The following is a 22,441-nucleotide window of genomic DNA, read 5'->3' as shown; positions in this document are numbered from 1 at the left end:
AATAAAAACAAAAAACTATACTGAGAGCCCATCTCACCGATGTCAGAATGGCTACTATCAAGAATACAAAAAAAAAAAAAAAAATGCTGTCAAAAATGTGGGGGAATGGAATCCTTTTATACTGTTGGTGGGAATGTAAATTGCCACTATGGAAATCAGTACAGAGGTTCCTCACAAAACTAAAAATAAAACTACCATGTGATCTAGGAATACAACTCCTTATTATATACATGAAGAAATTAAAGTCAATATATTATAGAGATAATTGCATTCTGATGTTTATCACAGCAAAATTCACAATAGTGAATGTATGGAATCAGCAGGGTTTTTTTAAAATATATTTTTAGTTTTAGGTGGGCACAATGTCTTTATTTTATCTTTATGTGGTGCTGAGGATCGAACCCAGAGCCTCACACATGCGAGGCGAGTACTCTACCACTGAGCCATAACGCCAGCCCTGGAATCAGCAGTTTTTATGAATAGATAAATGATAAGGAAAACTTTGTATATATACATAGTGGAGTATTATTCAGCCATAAAGAATGAAATCATGTCATTTTCAGGAAAATAGATGGAACTGGAGATCATAACATTAAGCCAAACTCAGAATGATAAATGTCATCTGTTTTCCCCCATGTTTCCCCATTTGTTTTCCCCCATTCTAGGGGAAAAAAATGACATGAAAGTAGCAAACAGACTCTTAAAGAAGAGGAAGCGGATGGGAGGATAGAGGAAGGGAGGAAAAAAGAAGGATAAAAGCAGGGAGTAGATATGACGAAGCTATGTTAAATGCAAATAGGAATATGCCATATTGACCCTTTTTTTCTGAGTATTAAAATGCACTAATTATTTTTTAAAGGACCATAAAACTTTTAAGGAACTGTACACAGAAGTATATTCATCATAATCTGAACATCTTGATTTAAATGTCTGAGTTCAAATCCAGTTCATATTTAACATCTCATTTGCTTTCCAATGAAGTCAAATTTAAAGAAAAAAACATTTTATTTTCCTGTAAGTGATAACTACATTTGGTTTTCATCAGTCTGGAGCAAACAGCCTTTAAATAAACCAAATAAAAGAAATGTATATGATATAGATTCCTTATTAAGTTAAAATAAATGACAGCATAAATGTATGTGTATACATGTGGGAAGTATGTATGTATGTATGTGGGAAGGTGGGGGATGTATTCTGGAAGATACAATGAATCATGCATAGCCTATTTATATAACAAAAGTCATAAAACTTTTTTTATCAATAGAATCCCTTGAAAGTCACTATTAGATGACGTAAAAACTTTTATCCAAAGATTTAGCTCTTTTAATGACCTTCTTTTATTTATGATTCTCTCTCAAAATATAAGTTGTATATTTTTTGAATCTGTAAACATCAGACTTTCAGCCCTAATACTACAGTCCTCAGAAACAATTCATTTCTTCAGCTCTTCGTGCACACCTGGGCTGGTGGCAGCATTAGCAGCAGGCACTGTGTGTTCCTGTACCATGGATCTCACAGCATGCGCTGCATAGTTAAGGCTGGTATTTTTGTTCCAATGCCAGTAACCTGAGAAGGGGTTATACAGCATTCCTGCCACAGTTTGAACTGACAGACCATCTGAAAAAAATATAAAAAATGTAGGTTTAATAAATACCTTCCAACTGCCAATAATCTCCTTTCACTCTTCATATTAACAAAGGATTTTCAATGTAATGGGCAAAAAATACTTTGTAACCATGTACAGATGATAGTTCACTGTAGACTACTAAACATTCTCTAAAGTATACTGCCTGAGTTTAAATCCCAGCTCTGGTACCTAGTATATGGTGACTACAGGCAAGTCACTTTCCTTTCTGAATCAGTTTTCTCACATGTACCGAACATTTACCATAGCATTGTTAGAAATGGAAGAGAGATGTGCATAAAGAAGCAGAGGGTTGGAATTTAGTAAGTATTCAATAAATATTAGCTGTTACAGAAAATATCTTCATCAGATTATTCCCATAAAGCTTCTGCAAAATATTTTTTTCTACTTGATTTTCAACAAAAGTACTCACAGAACTTACTACATTCCTAGGGACTGATAATATTCCAAGTAGAATCAATTTTATTGATATGATGTTTTATGAATAAAAAGTATGAGAAAGAAGGAATTGAAATACTCAACAATACCAAATGCCAACCAGATGTGGTGGCACATGACTATAATCCCAGCAATTTGGGAGGCTGAGACAGGAGGATTACAAGTTTGAGGCCAGCCTCAGAAACTTAGCAAGACTCTCAGCAACTTGGTGAGATGATGTCTCGAAATAAAAGATAAAAAGGACTGGGGCTATAGCTCAGTGGTAAAGTGCCCCTAAGTACAATTCCGAGTACAGGAAAAAAAAAAAGTCAAATAAATGAATGGAGAAATACGAATTACTTAACAGGAATTCAACACATTGAGTGTTCCCTATATGTAAAGCAAGAACAAGATACTATAAGAAATACAAAAAGGAGATATAATCTTGCCTTTAAGGAATACACAGGCCAGAAAAAGGTGAAAAATAATAATAATATAAGTAGATTATAAGTAATGTAAAACATTAAAAGTGACATGAAGTTCAAAATACATCTAAGTGTAGAAGAATCAGGAAAAATAGATAAGATTAGCCAGTAAACGCAGGGCTTGGTAGGGCAAACTGGGGTGTAATATTTAGTCCTCATTTGCTTAAGGATGAGGTACAAACATCTCACCCTTAAACAAACGAGGACTAAATAGCCAGAAAGTATCATTAATCATCTATTATTTGCTTGGCCCTGGGTTAGATGCCACAGGTGATAAAAAAGTAGTATCTACTTAATTCTAACTTCAAAAAGTTGATGACATAGTTGAGATAAAACCAACATCCAAAAATAATAACCTGTTTAATTAAGTGCTAGATTATGTGATTAATAATTATAAGTACATTTTAAAGTCTCAGTTAGGCTGTGAAAATTGGAAAAAAAAAATAATACTTACTTGATTCCAGAATGCTTTCTAGCATTTCAGGTGAAACAAACTTCTCCCATATATGAGTACCCTTTGGTACAATACCTGCAACCTGCTCTGAAAAAACAATTCCCAAAGCATATGACAGTTGTGTTTTGTTGATTGTAGTAATGAACAAAGAACCGCCAGGCTAAAAGAAGCAAAATTATGTAAGGATAAAATTGTACTGAAGTAAAATGTAAAAGGTTAGGAGTATCAGTTAGGTAAAAGCTTTTCCTTCCTTCAAGAATTTAAGTGCAGTTAAGATACATGAGTATAAATAAAATATAATTTACCAAAATACTATTTTTTCTATTGGGAAATCTACTACTTGAGGCAATCCACTCAGATTCACCGAATCTATACAATAGGGTTTATAACTCTTAAAAATCATACATTACTGACATATTATTTTACATATATTCTTTTGTACACATCAAATACTTTAAAATAAAATACAGAAATAAGATGTTCTTCTTTGTTACAAGTTCACATTTACATTCTAACATGTCACCACTGCTTCCTCTTGGGTGCCAAGTCTGTCTAAGTTTTTTGGTACAGCACAAAGCTACACATCTTATGCATGGGTACATTGCCAGTAAGTGTCTTCAGTTCAAAACATTCAAATGGTAAGGTTTGAACATTCAAATATTAAAGTTTGAATGGTTTTTTTTTTTTTTTGGTTTGTTTTGGCATTGATTTCATTTGTACAAAGATTATGAACAGATCAAGATAAGCACTTAGATGAATACAAAGCAATTATGGGTTATTTAGTCTCCCCTTTTTTTTAACTACATTTATGGTGTTTCTATGTTTAGTATCACAAACAGCAAGGACATTAATGTTCTCTCCCTCTTTTATGCTTTCTTATTAGTGTGATAAGGATAAGATGCCAAAGATTCCTTTCAAAATAATCTTTCTGTATATATGGGACCGGGGGTGGGCAGGGAAGAGATAATATATCTCAAATACCACCCCAAACCAAAAATAAAAAGGATCAGGCCCTGAAATATCAGTGTGTGCTTTTAAACACTGGAATACCTCATACTATATTGTCATGTTAACTTTTCTCTGTAAAACTTTAGCATCTTAAGAATCATGCTGGGTTCAATAGTGCACACCCGTAATCCCAGCAACTGAGACAGGAAAATTGCAAGTTGGAAGACAGCCTCAGCAATTTAGGGTTACCCTGTCTCAAAATAAAAAATAAAAAGAACTGGAATGTGCCTCAGTGGTAAAACATCCCTTAGTTAAGTCCCCAGCTTTAAAAAAAAAAAAAAAAAAGACTCATATATGGACTTAGGGCGGGTGGAGGAGGTAGCTCAGTAGCAGAGCATGCCCCTAGATTTAATCCTCAGTACCACCAAAAGAGAATTTTAAACTTTTTAAAAATTAAGGTTTTTAATTGAAAAATAGGGAATAAGCCTCATAAAATTCCATGTAAGAGAAAACACCAAGAAACTGACAGATTGAAGAAGAGTTAGGAAACATGGCAACTAAATGCAATGCAGGAACCTTAATAGGATCCATAACAGAAAAATGACATTAGTGGAACAACTAATGAAATTTAACAAGCTCTATTGTGCAGTTAATAAGCATAATGCCAATGTTCATGGCTTATTTATGTGCCAGGAGTTATGTGCAGGTACAGAACTATGGCGAGGCAAGTGAGGCTCTAGGGCACAGAACTGAAACAGGCAGTCCCTTCCAGGGTGCAGTGCAGTGCAGGGCTGGCACCTAATAGCTGCCTCCTTCAATTTTATACCCTAGGCCCTTCATTTGATTAACCCTAGTTCTTACCCTTATGATGTGAGTCTTTAATGTAAAGTGAAAATAGTGGAAGAGAACTCTGTATTCTCTTCGCAATTCTTCTATAAATCTAAACTTACTTCAAAAAAAAATTTTTTTTTTTAAAAAAAGCTCTACTTGGACATGGGATAAGTATTTCATTCCTTTAGCTTTTGGCCTTAAGGTGTTACATCTTAAATACGTAAACAATACAGTCAAAACCTTAATAATAATAGCACATTAAAGATATTAAGCTGAGCATAGTGGTACAGGCTTGTAATTCCAGCAACTAGGGAGGCTAAGGAAGGAGTAAGTTCAAGGCCAGCCTAAGCGACTTAGTGAGGCTCTCAGTAATTTAAAGAAACTCTGTTTCAAAATGAAAAATAAAAAGGGCTGGGGATGCTTGCTCAGTGGAAGCAACTAGTACTCCTGGGTTTAATCCCCAATACCTGCCCCCAAAATTATCTTTTAAAAAATTAAATAAATTATTTTAAACATATATATATATATATACACATACATACACACACACACACACACACACACACACACACACATATATATATATGTATGTATATAAAATTGGAACCACATTTGGAGGACTAAATTTGTGGAAAATTATATAAGCATAATGAGAAGAACCAGATTTGGAATCATAAGATCTAGCCTTAAACCCCACCTAACAGTTTTGACATCTCACCAGTTCCCAGTCCTCAAAAGTCAAAAGATGATAACTCCCATCTTTCCTTCCTCATCTGGCTGTAGATAAGATCAAGCAAGATAATATGTATAAAGTGATCCTTTCATAAACTAAAAACACAGATTTACTTAACAAATGCTATTTAAGTAAACTTATGCTAATCATTGTTTTTGTTGATTTGTAAGTATTAATCCAAATCAGTTTCTTGGTAAATTATCATATGATAGCTATTAAGTATTTAATCCAGACTATAATCTAGATCAATAGAAAAATACCACTATAAATGTGTTTGTTATTTTTCCAGTGTTTAGCACCAATATTTTTCAAGATCCCTGACATCACTAAACTAATAGAACACTAGAAAACCCCATATTAAGGGCAATCTGAGGGGCAGAAGTAATTACCAGCACAGAGGCTATCCCCTAATCCTGGATTCTTGGTTTCTTCTCTCTTATAGTTTATCTGCTAGACTGTTAAAGTATTATCGAACATATTAACGGTATGGATATACACATGCACTCACAAGAGAAAGCAAACAAGTGATTTTGAAAGTCTTACTTTTAACACTTGACAGCAGCACTGTATAAATGTTTCTAGATCATTCACATGTTCTATAACTTCAGAAGCTATAACAGCATCAAAAGTTTCTGCCTTCTCTTCCACAATTTCTTCCAGAGAACATACTCTGTACTCTATCCTCTTATCCAGGACTGGATCAAATGATTTATGGTGCTGTGCTGTTTTAATATTTTCATCCACAGGATCTATTCCAACAACTGAAGCACCTAATCGCCCTAGAGGCTAATGGCATAAGAAAGTTACTCTCAGGAAGAAAAAGAACACATGTTAGCAATAAAAAACTTACCAAAAATGAATTGAGATTAACCACAAAGTGATAATTACTGAAGATCATTTTTGTGTATGGGTTCATATACTATTTTCTTTAGTTCGTATACAGTTGAAATTTTCCATAATAAAAAGCTTAAAAGTGAGAACAACAATCAAAATGTACATTTACATAAATGTAGGACAGTGTTAAATATCTGAAATGCAATAAATGTAACACGCCATGGTAAAAACAGCTATTGTTTCTAGTAACCAATTTCTTCTTTATAGTTTTTTCCTGTGACTGACCAGATTTGATTTTGTATGCATGAATATGTGGTATTAGGGGTCAAACCCAGGGTCTTATGCACATAAGCACCCCTCTACCACTGAGCTACATCCCAAGCCCTAGAAATAATTCATAGCTAATTATTTGTTCATCTTTTACATCTGGATACTTCCCATGACATTCCCTAATATTTAAATACAGTCTTAATTTTAATCAAAACTTATACAGTGTTTCTATTAAACAAGGTTAGTCAATAAGCTTAAGTATGACCCATCATCTTAACTTTAGAGACATAATTTCTGCAACAATACACTGAACAGATGGCAGAACACATAGTAAAATCTTATTCATTTATAATTTGTACACCACATATCCTTAATTCACATATTTTAGGCTTTCTGAACTTTTATAATTGATGTAAAAAGAAACTAGCCCACTTCCAGGTCAGGAGCAGGTTTTCTGTGCATGTAGGAACTTAATTGCATATCAAGGACTGTTAGTCACACTATAAACTTGGTTGAGTTATGGACCTCAACACTATCACATTCCATTGAATCTTAAGACTTTTATATCCCCTACTGTTGTTTAAAATATTTCAAAGATCAAATAACAAAAAGTCCCCATGTTGACAGAATACAATATAGCTGCAAGGCGTAAATTTACTATAAACTAAAGCATATATTCTTCAAAGGAAGGATGACTACTCTTTGAAGTACTCTACAGCATCTAAGAAAGAAAGAATCCTACAAGTAGGTAAAATGCTGATAGCTTTGTTATTAAAACAAGTACAAAAGGACAACCTATCATTGCATTTAAATCAATAGAAACTATCTAATTTCTTAGGACAGAAGAGATCACACAAAGGTATTTGAATTACCTATGCCCCATTTTTTATTAAAAATTACCACTACCACAACTAATAACAAAAAGTTCAGTACAATTTTCTGAGACTTTTAGTTTTTAAAAAATTTCAAAAGGCATGAATTACTTTTATAATCATGAAAATATTAAACAAGCATTTAAAAAATTAATAACACTATTCGTAAAAAGGATAAATGATGCAACAAGCCCATTTCTCAATTTTTTTCCCAGCTAAAAATGGCAGAAAAGTCAGTCACTTACTTCAGCTAATAATCCACCACCACAGCCAACATCAAGAATCTTCATCCCAGACAAAGGTTTTCCTAGTTGGTGATTAGCAACTGTTTTCAAAAGATTGTCTCTTTTTAAAAAAATTCAAAATATATAAAAATAAATGATCAATTCAATCAACAAAAAGTCTTAAAAGCATACAGTTTTCAAGGAAATGTTAATTCCCATTTTTAATAGGTTATTAACTTTGGATAAATAGATCTTTTATTTTCAGCATTAGATGACTTTTAATTTACAAAATATTCTAGAGAGAAAAAAGGAAAAGAAAGGTGAAGTGGGGCAGGGATCTTATGAAAATCCAAGTGAAATCAGTAGATGAAAGGGTCTGGAGGGTGGGAGGAGGGGAGGGAGGGGGGAAGTGCTGGGAAGTGATACTGACCAAATTATATGGTTATATTATGCGCATGTACAAATATGTAACAACATTTCCCACCATATGTACAACTATAATGTACCAATTAAAAAGTGGAAAGAAAAAAAATTTATAAAACATTTTCAATAATCAAAAGTAGAAAGTTTAGAGCAAAGCTCTAAAACAGAATCTAGTAGTAATTATGACTTAATTATTGCTTCAGTGATAATCTAAAGAAAAATAATCTAAATTGCTTTGATTAACCTAATTTTATTAAAACACTTTAATTAAACTGACTCAACAGAACAGATACAAATGCAAGGCACCTACTACATCATCAGTACTTGTTAGACCTTTATCAGCAAATAGGTTATTTCACAGGAATTTTATTCAAATATTTATTGAATCAAACTGTAGCAACAGGATGGGATACAAATATGTCTATTGGCTATATCATCAGTACTTGCTAGACCACTTTAGGTCAGCAATTTAGGTTATTTTATAGGACTTAAAGGAGAAGATAAGAGGGCTGGAATTGTGGCTCAGTGGTAGAGTGCTTGCCTAGCTTGTGTAAGGCACTGAGTTCAATTCTTAGTACCACATATAAATAAATGAATAAAATTAAGGTTCATCAACAGCTAAAAATATTTTTTAAAAAGGAGAAGAGATCTATATTTACAAAAGCTGTCCATATTCCCTTCCTAATTCTTCTTTTTTTTTTTTTAGTCATAGATGGACACAATACCTTTATTTTATTTATTTTTATGTGGGACTGAAGATCGACCCTAGTGCCTCCATGTGCTGCTACACAGGTACTCTACCACTGAGTTACAAGCCGAGCCCTTTTTGGTGTGTGTGGAGGGGGAGGGTGGTACCAAGGATTGAACCCAGGGGTACTTAACTACTGAGCGACATCTGCAGTCCATTTTATTTTTGAGATAGGATGACTAAATTTGTTCAGGGCCTCGCTAAGTTGCTGATTCTGGCTTTTAACTTGCTATCCTCTAGTATCAACCTCCTGAGCCACTGGGATTATAGGTATGTACCACATGACTGGCTTCAATTTTCTTTTAATCTTCTAAATTAGTTGTATTCTCATGTATGAACAAGTAGGATGATATCTAATAAAGCAAACTTATTTCTAAGATGATCATAGTAATCCTTTACCACACACACAAACATATGTACATGTGCATGTACACATGGTAGATATATACCTAATGGTAATGTAAAGTGAACTTTTAAGTCAGACTGCATATGAATTATAATTATATTTATATTAAAATATATATTACATATAATAAAGATCTTTGGCTATCCTATATTGCTAATAAAATTAATTGAATTCTTAGAATGACATGTATAATTCTTAGAATGACATGTATAATTCTTAGAATGACATGTATAATGACATTCTTATAATGATATGTATAATGTATAATGATAATGTATAATATTACTTTAAAATATTATAATACACATAAAGTACTCAATTCAAATGAAGTCCAATCCATTTTTCAACAGTCGAAATGACTCCTCTGTATCAAAATTTGTATCACATCACTCTCTTCTGATGGCTTTTAGTTGTGCTGAAAATAAAATCTAAACTTGTAACCATATCTTGCACTGCTCTAGATGATTTGTTTTTATTTGATGTCTAAATAAAGATGTCACAATAGTTTGAATAGACATCTCAAACTTTGTATGCATCAGAATCACTTGGAAGGTTTGCTGAAACATAGACTGCTAATATCCTAGAACAGCAGGTCCAGGATGAGACCTGAGAATATGCATTTCTAATGAGTTCCTGGGTGACACTGATGCTTGCTGGTCTAGGGCCTGCATTTTGAGAACCAGTCATCAACAGTTCTGTTATTTTCTACCTTAGTTCAGTGATCCACAAATTCAGTGATAATATTTCCCTTTTTTCTGCACTGATTCTGGATGACAAGCAAAAACTAATCAGAGAGTTCCTTTAGAATCTGAGTGTGATATTATATGACAATTTCAGGGTCTTACCCTTATGAGTTGTTCAAAAGTGTTTAATGAACAAATAAGTGGAGAGAAGATCAAATAAACTATTTCTTAAATGCAATCCCTGATGGTCTCTGGCCTTGCTTTATCTCCCACAGCAAATATGGACTGAAGCACATTCATGAACTGAAAGCCACAGCAGGTCAGTAGCTATAAAATGGCCTTGATGACCTAGGACCTGAACTCCCTTTTATAAGAACTAATTCTAATTAACTCATATGTCCAAATATGCTCCAAATTGAGTTATGGAAGCATCCTAGATCTTAGATAATGTTAATATAATAAAATAATAATGTTAATGATAATAAAAAATTAATGATTTCACATAGTGGACACTAAAGAGAATGTCCCTAATTTAAAATTTAGAATTTTGAACCTAAGTATAAACCAAGAGAAAAATGAATCCAAAACAAATGAATCTTAAAACGAGTTGCATTTTTAAAGATGTGGAGTTTCTGTTACCTAATAAATGGCACCCTCAGGTCGTTCATAGAATGAAGAGGAGCATATACTCCTTGTTCATCCCACCACTTATGAGCCAGGGCCCGGAAGGTTTTTACCTCACTGCTGTCAACTGTGGACTGTGAAGTACTATACAGTCTTTTCCAAGGGGACCTAAGAGGTGAAAACAAAGAGCCAGGCAAATAGTGCTATTTTTCAAAAATGTAATATGGGATAAACTGTGTAGAAAGATATTTTATTTATAATTTGTTACATTCTAAATACAAAGATTGCTCAATTTTAATGCTTTAAAACCAAGTTTTGTTATAATTGCACTATTCATATATATATTCACTTTTGCTTTCAAAGTAAATTACAACTAAAAACGGAACTTCATAAAACTTGGCCTTCTGGGTCACATCTAATAAAAAGCTACATTTATAGAACCTTTACTAATGCCAAGTACATGTCATCTCACTTCTTCAGACAACTCTACAAGGAAGGTACTATGATTATTCCCATTTTACAGATTAGAAAAGAAAGGCTCAGAAAGATTAAGTAAGAGGTGAAGCCAGGATTTGAACCCAGGTGCCTCCACCTTATTACTCCATTTCTACTGCTATCATCGAGTCCAAGCTCCCATCATCTCTGAACTATTGTCCCAGCCCTTTAATCAGTCTGGCTACTCCCTACCTCATCCCCTTACGATCTGTTCTCCATGATGCATACAGATTAATTACTCCAAAATATTAATCTGATTATGGTATTTTTTCATGTAAAATGTTTCTATGGCTTCCCAGTATCATTAGGCAAAAGATTAAAATCCTTAGCATGGTTTATAATGCTCAAAATTTTTGGTCACCCGTTTGCTCCCTCTCCAAATTCATCTCCTGTAATTCTCTTCATCCTCTCTAGTCACACAGGCCTTTTTTCAGTTCTTTGAACTGGCTATGTTTGCTCTTTCATCAGGCACTTTGCATATATTGTTCCCTCTGCCTAGAATTTTCTTCCCACATCCCTGTTTTCCTCCTCATTCATCAGCTCTCTCTTTTTTTATATATATTTATTTGTTAGGTATAGTTGGACATAATACCTTTATTTTATTTATTTATTTTTATGTGGTGCTAAGGATCGAACCCAGGGCCTCGCACATGCTAGGTGAGCACTCTACCACTGAGCTACAACTCCAGCCCCTCATCAGTTCTTAGTTTAAATGAAATGTCATCTATGAAGTCTTCCTTAATCCTCAAAATTGGGTCAAGTATCCTTATTTTATCTCCTATATCACTTCCTCCTGTGGTTGTATAATTATTTGGTCATGCCTGTCTCCCCACTAGACCATAAGCACTATGAAAGGCCAGCATGAACTGTCTCGATTACCATTATATTCTTAGTGATTAGTACAGTTCCTAGAACATAGTTGATGCTCAGGAGACATTTGTCAAATAATCGAAGGAAAAGGCCTAGAAAAGTATATCATTCACCTAACATTTTTAATCACATAAGATCAAACAGGGACTAAACAGAAATTAGACAGATACTACACTGAGTTCGAAGTCACAGTAGAGTACAGAAAAGTACTCCAAAGTTCTGCTTGTGTTGCTAAGTTAGAAAGGTAATACCCATCAGTTTGTACTGCTTTTCTTAGCTACATATAGAGAATACATTCTAGATTCATTCATTCATTCATTCTTCTTTTTTTAAAGATTCAAATGCCACTTTTCTTTAATATTATCTTAGGAATATTGATTTCCTTTTCCATATTGAATGCATAGTCTTAGTAATCAAGAACTAATTAACCACGGATAACAGTGAGTTCAGTTGAATAAGAATGGCTTCACAGACACCCAATCTCAAAAGATCTCTTTTAAAAGAAATAGGACAATGCACTTGGAAATCAGAGTTCATCTGAAGCAATTATTTTTTACAAGGTTAGAAACTGGTTTATAAAATATAAATACAGAAAGTCATACTTTGACTCATTCTTACTACCTAAAATGTATACTTATCCACCTTGTCATATTTGTTTCTGATTTTTAAGCCCTGCATTTTTTTTCAAGTAATACAGTATTCTAGTAAATATAAAAGCTATCTCTGAATCTGGATGAAAGATATGCGTGGGCTATATATTTTAACTTTTCTATGAACTTGAAATTTTTCAAATCTAAAAGTTGTTAAAATATAAATTAGTTAAGAATATTTAAATAACAAAAGCTACTATAATCAAAATACATGAACAATTGCAAACTAAACAAGTTTATTAAAAGAATCAGTACTAAACTACTTTAACATATAATTATGTAAATATTTTCCAGAGTAAAAAATAAACTCACCTGTAATTTTTTATTCTATTCAAACAGGAAAAGGTCATCCTACAGGATTTGAACCACATGGTTTTGTATTCATTGAAAACCCATGGTTTAATTTGTAGAGTCCAAGTGGGCTGATTCTCTGAATAAAGTGGGGAAAAAAGTTAAATGTCTAGAGAAAAGCATTGCACAGTAAGAATCCCTGATATACATGTAACTGAAGAAATTCCATTTTATATGGTAATTTTATGTTACATTACAACTATTTTTTTTTCAATTACAAAGGAGTTTTTACTCAATTTTAGATTCTACTCAAAACAAACAAACAAAAAATAACAAAATAAAGGTCTTATTCTCTGAAATCTAATTCTATCCAGATATTTCTGAAATTATAATTAGCAAAAATAAGTAATGCATATGTAAAAGCTTCTCACGTCATTAGCTTTTGTAGTCACATTATGTTGCACAAAATGACAAAAAAATGATGTTCTCATATAAAATGTCACCTTTTAAAACAGGATAATATTAATTCTGAGGTGATTTGTCAAAACTAGTTCAAATTCTGTCAATTCCATGTTAGTGACATTAAATGAATTTTTACATATGCTCAACACTGTTTACACAGAGGAAAAAAGTGTGTGTGTTTGTGTGTGTAGCTAAAATAAACACTCACCCAATCTATACGTTCAAATTCACATAGGGACTTGTTTTATGAATCAGTTACTCGGCTGCAGAACGTTTAGGTGTTCAGTAAACATTTAGGCAAAAAAGACTTATAACAAAGACTATTAATAGAGACAAAGAGTGATATTATATCACGATAACAGGAACAGTCCACCAAGAAACCAAGAAGATAATACAATGTATATGTACAAAATAATGGAATTTCAAAACAAATAAAGCCAAAATTGACAGCATTGAAAGGAGAAATAAACAAATCCATAACTACACTGGAAGATTTCAACATCCCTCCTTTCGTAATTGGTAGAACCACTAGACAGAAAATAAGCAAGGATACAGAAGAATTAAACAATATCATCAACAAATAAAATATAATTGAAATTTATGAAACACCCAAACTACAAAACAGTATACATTTTTTCAAGCATGCACAAAGCATTTATAAATATAGACCATATCCTGGAACATAAAACAAATCTTAACAACTTTAAGAGATTTGAAATCATACAAAGTATGTTTTTGACTATAAAAGAATCAAACTCAAAATGTGTAACAGAAAGATAACATGAAAAGAGCAAAACACCTGAAATTTAACAAATGCATAAGTTAAAGACAAAATCTCAGGAAAATAAAAAAACAATGAACCAAATGAAAATCAATATATCATATATAAAATTCTGTAAATGTTTTTAAAGCAGTACTTGGGAAACTTATAGAACTAAAATATTCATATTAAAATGTTGTTCTCAAATCAACAATCAAGTTTTATAGTTAAAATTATGAAAAACAGAGCAAAATAAACCCAAAGTAAACAGAAAGGAGGAAATGATAAAAGTAGAAATCAATGACATTGAAAACAAAACAAAAAAAAACAGAGAGACAATAAATCAAACCTAAAGTTAACACACTGCAAGAATCAATAAAATTGATAAACCTCTAGCAAGACTGAATTAAAGGAATTAAAGAGGGTCTATCACTACAGACCTGGCAGAAATTTCAAGGATGATGATGTACTACAAACTACAGAAATTCCACAATTAGACAAAATGGACTAATTCCATGAAACAACCAAAAACAACCAAAACTCATGTCAGATGAAAGAGAGAACATGAAAAGTCATATGAACACCAAAGAAATTGAATTCATAGTTAAAATGCTTCTAAAATATAAATTTCCAGGCTAAGCTGGCTTCACTGGAAAGTTCCACTAAACACTTGAAGAAGAAATAAAGACCAATTCTACACAACATCTTCCTAAAATACAAGAGAGACATTTCTCAGAGACATTTCTCAGAAATTAAACTGTTCCTACTGTCTATATAGTAAATCCCAAGGAATCTTAAAGAAAAAAAAAAAAGGTACCTAATGTTATGGGCCAGGCTATATGGACAATGACCAAACAAGACTCCGTCTTACCCTGTGACTCCACATCATGTAAAAGCTGTTTCTTCTATGGGAAAGCCCAGCCTCTGTATCCATCAATAGTTGCTTAGCAAAGCATGTTTGGCAACACAAAATGGCCATTCTATTTTTTTAAAATATTTTTTTAGTTGTAGTTGGACACAAAACCTTTATTTTATTTATTCATTTTTATGTGGTCCTGAGGATCGAACCCAGCGCCCCACATGTGCTAGGCAAACACTCTACCACTGATCCACACAGCCCCAGCCCCACAAAATGGCAATTCTTATACAATGTAAAATCGTTCTCTCTTTGGTTCCCATTTTTCTTGGACAGTGTACCCTATCAGAGATTGATTGTCTAGATGTTAGTAACCATTCTTTAACTTGTACTCAACTAGGGATATTTTGACCCACTCCCCCTTGTGCTTATGATTTTAGATCTCATGACATTTGTTTTATGGTTTTGAATCACTGCAACAGCCAGTTATGATTAATATGGTTTTGGACTATAAAATGTGTACTCAAACCCCAGAAGGGGGTCAAAGGGTATAGACTTGATTTTTAGGCCATTCACAGCATAGTCCAAATCCACTACAGTGTTCTAAAGAAAGGGGGGACAGGGACAGTTGTACTTTTAGGCTTTTGTTCATGTTATTCCCTCTTTCACCAACTCTCTCTGGTCTACCTTTAAGATAGTTACCTTTAGCCAGGCATAGTACTACACAACTGTAATCTTAAGTGACTTGGGAGGCTTAGGCAAGAGAATCACAGTACCCCAGTACCATAAAACAAAACAAAAACAAAATGCCACCCTCTTTATGACTTTGGGTAGGTAAATGAAATACTATTAAATAATTATATAAACTATGATGCATAGATGAGGAAATATAAGGTATTTTTATAAAATTGTGCCTCACAGATTTTAATAGTACCTGCCCTCTGATACTCCTTGACCTTCCTCTTATCTCTATTTCTGGAAAATGAATCTATTACTCATCAGTATTGCTAGAATTCTCAAGAGCTTTAAAAATCACCTTATTACAACTGAGTATGTATTAATAAACAGAATATAACCAATTCCTTTCCTAATGTGAATCCTTGTATTTGAGATTTTAAATGAATGGGGATAACTTCACTTAATTAACTTGAAAGTCATTTATAGCAGACTCCACACTGTGAGTTAACAAAACAGGCAACAGACTTTTACCCTGACAACACTTTTTTTCCCCAGGAATCAATTCCTGTCTGGGTTGCTCTTAAGTTTGGAGCCCAAACTTGCCTCCATCTCAGCTGTGGAGTGTTTTTTTGTTTGTTTTGTTTTTTTAATTGATCACATTGCTCCTTTAATAATTTCCACTGTCCTCAGGATAAACAACCTCAAGAGACTTCATGAACTTGTCATGGCCTAAAAGGTCTCTTGTCTCACCTGCTGCCCTCCATTCACACACTGTTCAAGGAACACTTCGCAGTTTCCCACAAACCTTAGATTCTCAAGTTTGTCCTTTGGTGTCTCCAACTGCTTCTAACTATCCAATTCCTTCAAGACAGTTTCTATAAATACCTTGTTCAGAAAGTTTCCCTGATCCCAAATATAGATTCGATGCTCCTTCTATATTCACCCACCCCCAATTTGGAAATGACTTTATTCTTAATTTGATTATAAAAGACATGTTTATTGAAAAGTTTTTTGGGGAAAGTATATAATATATGATAAAATGATTGAAAAGCACCTACTCCACCACAGGCAATCACTGCCAAAATTAGACATATATTTCCAAGTTCATAACACACGCTGATTTGTATCTTAACATACTTAAAAGTATATCCTAATTATTTTCCATGTGAATACAAGTGGATTTATATTGTTTTTATTTGACTGTACTATTTTTCACTGTATGAGAATACCAACTAGTCAACTCTGTTTGTAGGCTATTAGATTTACCATTTTTTAATTCATTATATCCCGATCTTGGTTCTATTATTAATTTTTTTAAGAAGAGACTGTTTACGTATCATTTTTTAATTCCCGGGGCCCATTACAGTTCTTATTATACAGTATTCGTTAAATGAGTTTCATGTAAACGAAGAACTTAACTTTTTGGTTAATACTGGGAGTTCAATAATTTGACGGTCACATACAAGCACCAAATGCAGATAGTTATTTTCTTGATCCTAATTGTAAACAGTCTGTTGAATGAATCAACGAATCAAAAAAGTAATACAGCTGCCTTAAATTCTGGTAAAAGGGGCAAGACATGTGCAAACAAAACACTGCTACGAATACCTACGAAAGACCGACTGGTGTCTTTCAGACCCTTGCAAAAGAAAGAAAGCACGACCTTGAGGCTCCAGTAATCACAGAGTGGGTTGATGGCTCCTGGGGCCAGGAACTTAACCAGAATGAGACTAAGGTCGTTGGATACGTTGCGGCCGCCCGCTGGCTGCCCTCTCCCCGGACAGTACCACTAACCCCTTAGCTTTTTCTTGGCCTCTGCAAAAACGAGCACGATAACACGGTCCTGGAGTTGAACGCAGGGCAAAGTCAGAAGCCAAGCTACAGATTTTGCGTTGAACCAGCGCGGAGGCCAGCGACACCGCAATGTCCCGCCGCGCCTGCGCAGAACCGCCAGGCCCCACAGTGGGCTGCCTGAGGGACTTTAGCACATACTCACCCGCCCAGGAAATTAGGCGAAGACGCTCCGCCTGTATGCCCCGGCACCCAGACCCAAGCACTCTTAAAAAGCGACCCCCAAAGAAGTTCAGCTTCCAGCCTCCCCACATAGTGGCAAAGGGTCCCACTTCTTTTCCGGTTCCTCTCTCCGAAGATCCCCAACAGAAAGGTTCCGAGACCCACTCGCGCCATCTACTGCCGACTTCTATGATTATTTTCATCCTGAACGTGTTGCAAGTTCTTTTGAACATCTAGCAAATTGTGGATGCAAATGAAACTATAAATTGCTTCCAATAATATAAATGGTCGTCTCCTGTATAACCTCTGACTATTCCTATATGACCACCTGAAAACCTCATAGTCATAGTTATAAGTATAAAATCATGCCACTACTTTGTGCTTTCATTCCCTTGTAGTTCTAACAAATGTCTCCCCAAGGACATTTGTCTCCATGTAAGACACCGACCCTAATGATTAAAATCACGAAAAGTATGGAAATGCTTATTCTTTACGTGTAACAGTTTCCCTTTCAAAGGCACTCAAATATCAGATGGCAAAAAGTCTTAATTTATGTTGTTTTGTACTGGGGCTTGAACCCAGCAGTTTTACCACTGAGTCCCCAGCCCTTTTTAATTTTTGAGACAGGACCTTGCTAAATTGCCCACGCTGGCCTAGAACTTACCACGCTCCCGTCTCAGCCTCCAGTATAGCTAGGATTACAGGTGTGTCACCATGTCCAGCTCAAGATCCCAAACTTTTAAATTTCTGCAAATGACATAATCTCCTGGACAGGATTATGTATCCAAAGACATTCAGCCTTGGTAAACTTCCATGTGGAGCTACGAATAGTGGTGACGTTTTTTTGTTTTGTAATTTTTTTTTTTTTTTTTTTTTTTAGTTGTAGATGAGCAGAATGCCCTTATTTTTATTCACTTATTTTTAATGTGGTGCTAAGGGTCGAATCTAGTGCCTCACACATGCTAGGAAAGCGCTCTGCCACCGAGCAACAGCCCCAGCCCACATTTTACTTTTGAATATATAAAAGGCCTTTCCTTAGGTGATGTTGATAAATTTTCAATGTTGAAGGTAAAAATTTTATTCTATCAGGCAGATCCAAATAAGTAAAGGTTCTCAGAACGAGTGAAGTTTGTTACTCAGGAACAGTCTTTCCACCTATAGCTAAAATATTGACCTCCTCTTAACAGTGGTTGCAGGCTTTTCAGCTGCTATGTCTTCTTCAGATTTCCTCTCTCCTTAGATACATGACCATACCTCCAAATGAAGGCAGAAAACTCTGCACAAAAGAAAATTTAGCATGTATTATACAAATTTGTTGAAGTGACAGATTCAAGGGAAATATGGATTTAAAGTTCTAATGGTTTTATTTGCACCATACCACACGGGTTTCAAAGCCGTCCCAGTTCAACAAAGGCGATCAATGATTTGCCTAAATACTGATAGGAAACAATGGCTTTTTGAATCATCAGAACTGTTTGGCCCAGATACATTAAGAGGGTCATGGTACTTTTCTCTACAAACATCAACAAAAGGTTTTTCCAATGATCCTAGACCTCAGCTGTGTTGGAAACAAAGTTGTGTTGGCTGTAATGCAGTGTATGGTCAGTGATGGGGATTATTTTCCAAGTATCTCTACGGTCTCACCCATAAACCTGTTGTAAACTAGAGTTTACTAGTTTATTTTCCTATTTCGCTAGAAAATTCTAATACCTATCCAATATTTCATAATTTGGCTTTATAATTTTATGTAATAAACTTTTAAGGGAAAAGTGCTTCCTTAATGGTTAACAAAGTTTTATACTTTTGAAATGATATATTCCTACATTCACTCTATTTAGCTGGTGTATTTACTCAAAATTCTACAAAAATTGGTAATTTAAAATAAATGTATCATAATTTGCACTATCACAATTAGAATGTGACAGATTTAACTAATGTACAAGAAAACTATGGATGATACCTGGTAAACTTTTATAATATAAATGTAATGCATATTATGTATTATGTGCATAATTTGATAGCTAATAAAAGCTCACTTTTGCTTTTAGATTTGACACTACAATCATATTCTACTTAAAACTGAAGCACTTGGGCTGGGGCTGTAGCTCAGTGGCAGAGGGCTTGCCTGGCACATGTGAGGCACTGGGTTCAATACTCAGCACCACATAAAAATAAAAATAAATTAAATAAAGGTATTGTGTGTGTGTGTGTGTGTGTGTGTGTGTATAAACCTGAAGCACTTAAGGGCTGGAAGAGAACATCTACTTTGTTCCTTATACAAGCTAAAGAAATAGAAGGCCACAGTAATTTAGTGATTTTCCTAAATACATCAATTTAGCAGAGCCAGGTCAATCCAATAACTCTAATGCTACTTCCATACTTAACTATACTCAGTACATTTTAGAAGTTTGAAAAAATTAAAGTAAGTTTATGTAGGAGGGGAAAAAAAAGTTTAAATGTAAAGGTGTCCATAGGCAATATTATAGGAACTTTGGGTCTACCACAACTCCTATGTAAAAATTCCCAAATAAAAATTTTAAAACTCAATACCATTACAGTTCATGTTTCTTTGAAGCAACAATTCACACTAAAAATGGACTATGTTTGAAAAATTTACTATATAATACCATTAGAAACATGCTAACAAAAGGTAAGTCTACAATGGTAGAAAACATGTACACTAATGAGATTCCACACCAATCTTTATTTATGTTTTTGGGGCCTGTGACAAATCTTATAATTATCTCTTCTGGATTTCACTTTATTCTCTTAATGGTGTGGTTTACCCCCCACTTCACAAAAATCAAGTATGATTAATACACCAGAAATATTTTTTAAAGAGAATTTCTTAAAAAAGACATTTTTAATAACCAAGGCAGAGCAATGACTGTCTCAAAAAATGAATTTATAAACTTTGTGGTAGTGTCATTTTAGAAAAGATTTCATAACCAAACTACACATCTAATTATTAATTTATAATGTATAAGTTATAGCATTCACCTCCTAAACCATGGAAGGTGATTATAAAAATCTTACCACTAGAGGTAAACACTTCATCACATGTCAAGGAAGTGATTTCTCTAATTTTTCCATAAATATATGATTATTTAAATACATGAAAAACTCAAAATTTTTAATTCTTTTTTAAAAAAATATTTATTTTTAGGTGTAGATGGACACAACACAATGCCTTTATTTTTATGTGGTGCTGAGGATCGAACCCGGGTCCTACCGGTGCTAGGCGAGCGCGAAGTGTTCTACTGCTGAGCCACAACCCAAGCCCCAATTTTTTTAATTCTAACACTGATATTCCTAATAAGAATCACAAACATCATGATGGTTTAAAAAAAAAAAAAAAAAAAACCCTACAGATTTAACTGATAAGAATCTTACAAATTAGGGCATAGCAAATAAAATTATCAACTACTACTTTTGGCTCTAGTTCCTATCTTGTCCAAAAATGTGTATATCATAGCCAGCAGAATTTTTCTGTAGAATTTTATTTTGAAAATAATATTTTACTTGATGATTAATCTAAAAAACATCTTAAGATATGAAAATGTTATACAACTTATCTATTACAAATTAATCAGATAATCCAATTAGGTACACTTCAATTAGCTTACCTACATATAAAATATTGCACATTTTCCTTTGTCTCCAAATATGACTGATGTTTAAACTATATAGAATTTCAAACTAAGTTATTCTGTGAAATGTCAACTTTATAAGAACTAAATGCACTGTAAACAGCCATTTTGGTAAACATGCATTTATTCACAGTTGATTTATTTCCTTTAGATAAATGCGTAACTGCTCAAAATTATTTAAGAAACTATGTAGAGGTACAGGAGCACTATACAGATCTATTTTTATCTTCATTGTGAGGAAACACTGACCTTGGCAAAAATCTGGCATTATTTTTCAAATGAACTATTGCTGGTAAAGAAGGCATACTTTAAAACACTTTTGTGTTCTGCACTTGCTTTTTCTTTTTAAAATTAAAATTTAAAAGCATTTTTCAGAGATTCATCTATCACTGCATAAGTGCCTAAAAATAAAAAATGGACCCTGAAAACAGTTGAGCACTTAAGTTAAAATGCCTTGAGAGCCCCATTCTTCTTATAAGTTGGCTGCCTTAAAGTAAACCACCCCAATGATCATAATTACCATTAACTGACAAAAATCAGACAATTTTAATGTTATGTAATTGACACAAACCTGCATAAACACCATTTCTCCACTGAGTTGAGGTCATATTATACTTTAAAAATATAAATAAATATACTGAATTGTAAGTCTTATTATCTATAGTAACCCCAAGGTGTTTAAATATACTTGTAAAACAGAAGTGGACTGTAAAATATAGTTCCAGAGTTGACCATTAATGTCAAATACAATCATTCATTACAAATAACTACTGGTGCACTGGCTTGATTGATTCTAGCAATTTCATTTTACAGGAGTAAACCATTATTTAATACACATAGAGAATATATTACTTGAAAATCCCCAAAATAGGAAATTTAGAAAGCTGATTAAATCCTTCCAAATGAAAAGTAAAGGTCTATTTCTGGCCCTCTTCCATACCCTTAAAGTTAGAAATTGACAAAAGTCCATGGGCACAATTTACAAACTTTGACCAACTACTAAGTTAAAACCGTTTTCTTTGGGGGAAGTGGGAGGAAGTACCTTTAAAACCTGTTATACAAAATTCCAGCTGCCTTTTTATAAAAGTACGTTCCTTAGATTAAAATCATAAAATTACG

The 22,441-nt window shown here is 33.7% G+C and overlaps 1 protein-coding gene across 2 annotated transcripts; it reads right to left on the bottom strand.

The window, feature by feature from the left end:
- Positions 1-1,313: 1,313 nt before the first annotated feature.
- Coq3 (coenzyme Q3, methyltransferase) lies at positions 1,314-22,313 on the bottom strand. Of its 2 annotated transcripts, none has more exons than XM_046431053.2 (7): positions 17,656-22,313; positions 12,925-13,042; positions 10,613-10,765; positions 7,735-7,834; positions 6,057-6,299; positions 3,002-3,161; positions 1,314-1,617 (listed from the first exon to the last, which is right to left on the bottom strand). In XM_046431053.2, exons 1-7 carry the CDS (start codon positions 17,903-17,905, stop codon positions 1,433-1,435), a joined length of 1,209 nt encoding a protein of 402 aa, XP_046287009.1. In that variant the 5' UTR covers positions 17,906-22,313; the 3' UTR covers positions 1,314-1,432. The 2 variants fall into 2 exon arrangements, with proteins under 2 accessions (XP_046287009.1, XP_046287011.1); XM_046431055.2 differs by lacking the exon at positions 17,656-22,313 and adding an exon at positions 17,454-17,628.
- Between the last annotated feature and the right edge of the window lie 128 nt (positions 22,314-22,441).

The sequence above is a fragment of the Marmota monax genome, unplaced genomic scaffold (assembly GCF_021218885.2).
Source record: "Marmota monax isolate L192 unplaced genomic scaffold, Marmota_monax_Labrador192_F-V1.1 WCK01_AAM20220418_F8-fsc00013, whole genome shotgun sequence".
In the NCBI taxonomy this organism is placed as follows: domain Eukaryota; kingdom Metazoa; phylum Chordata; class Mammalia; order Rodentia; family Sciuridae; genus Marmota; species Marmota monax.
This window is presented reverse-complemented; position numbering and strand designations above follow the sequence as displayed.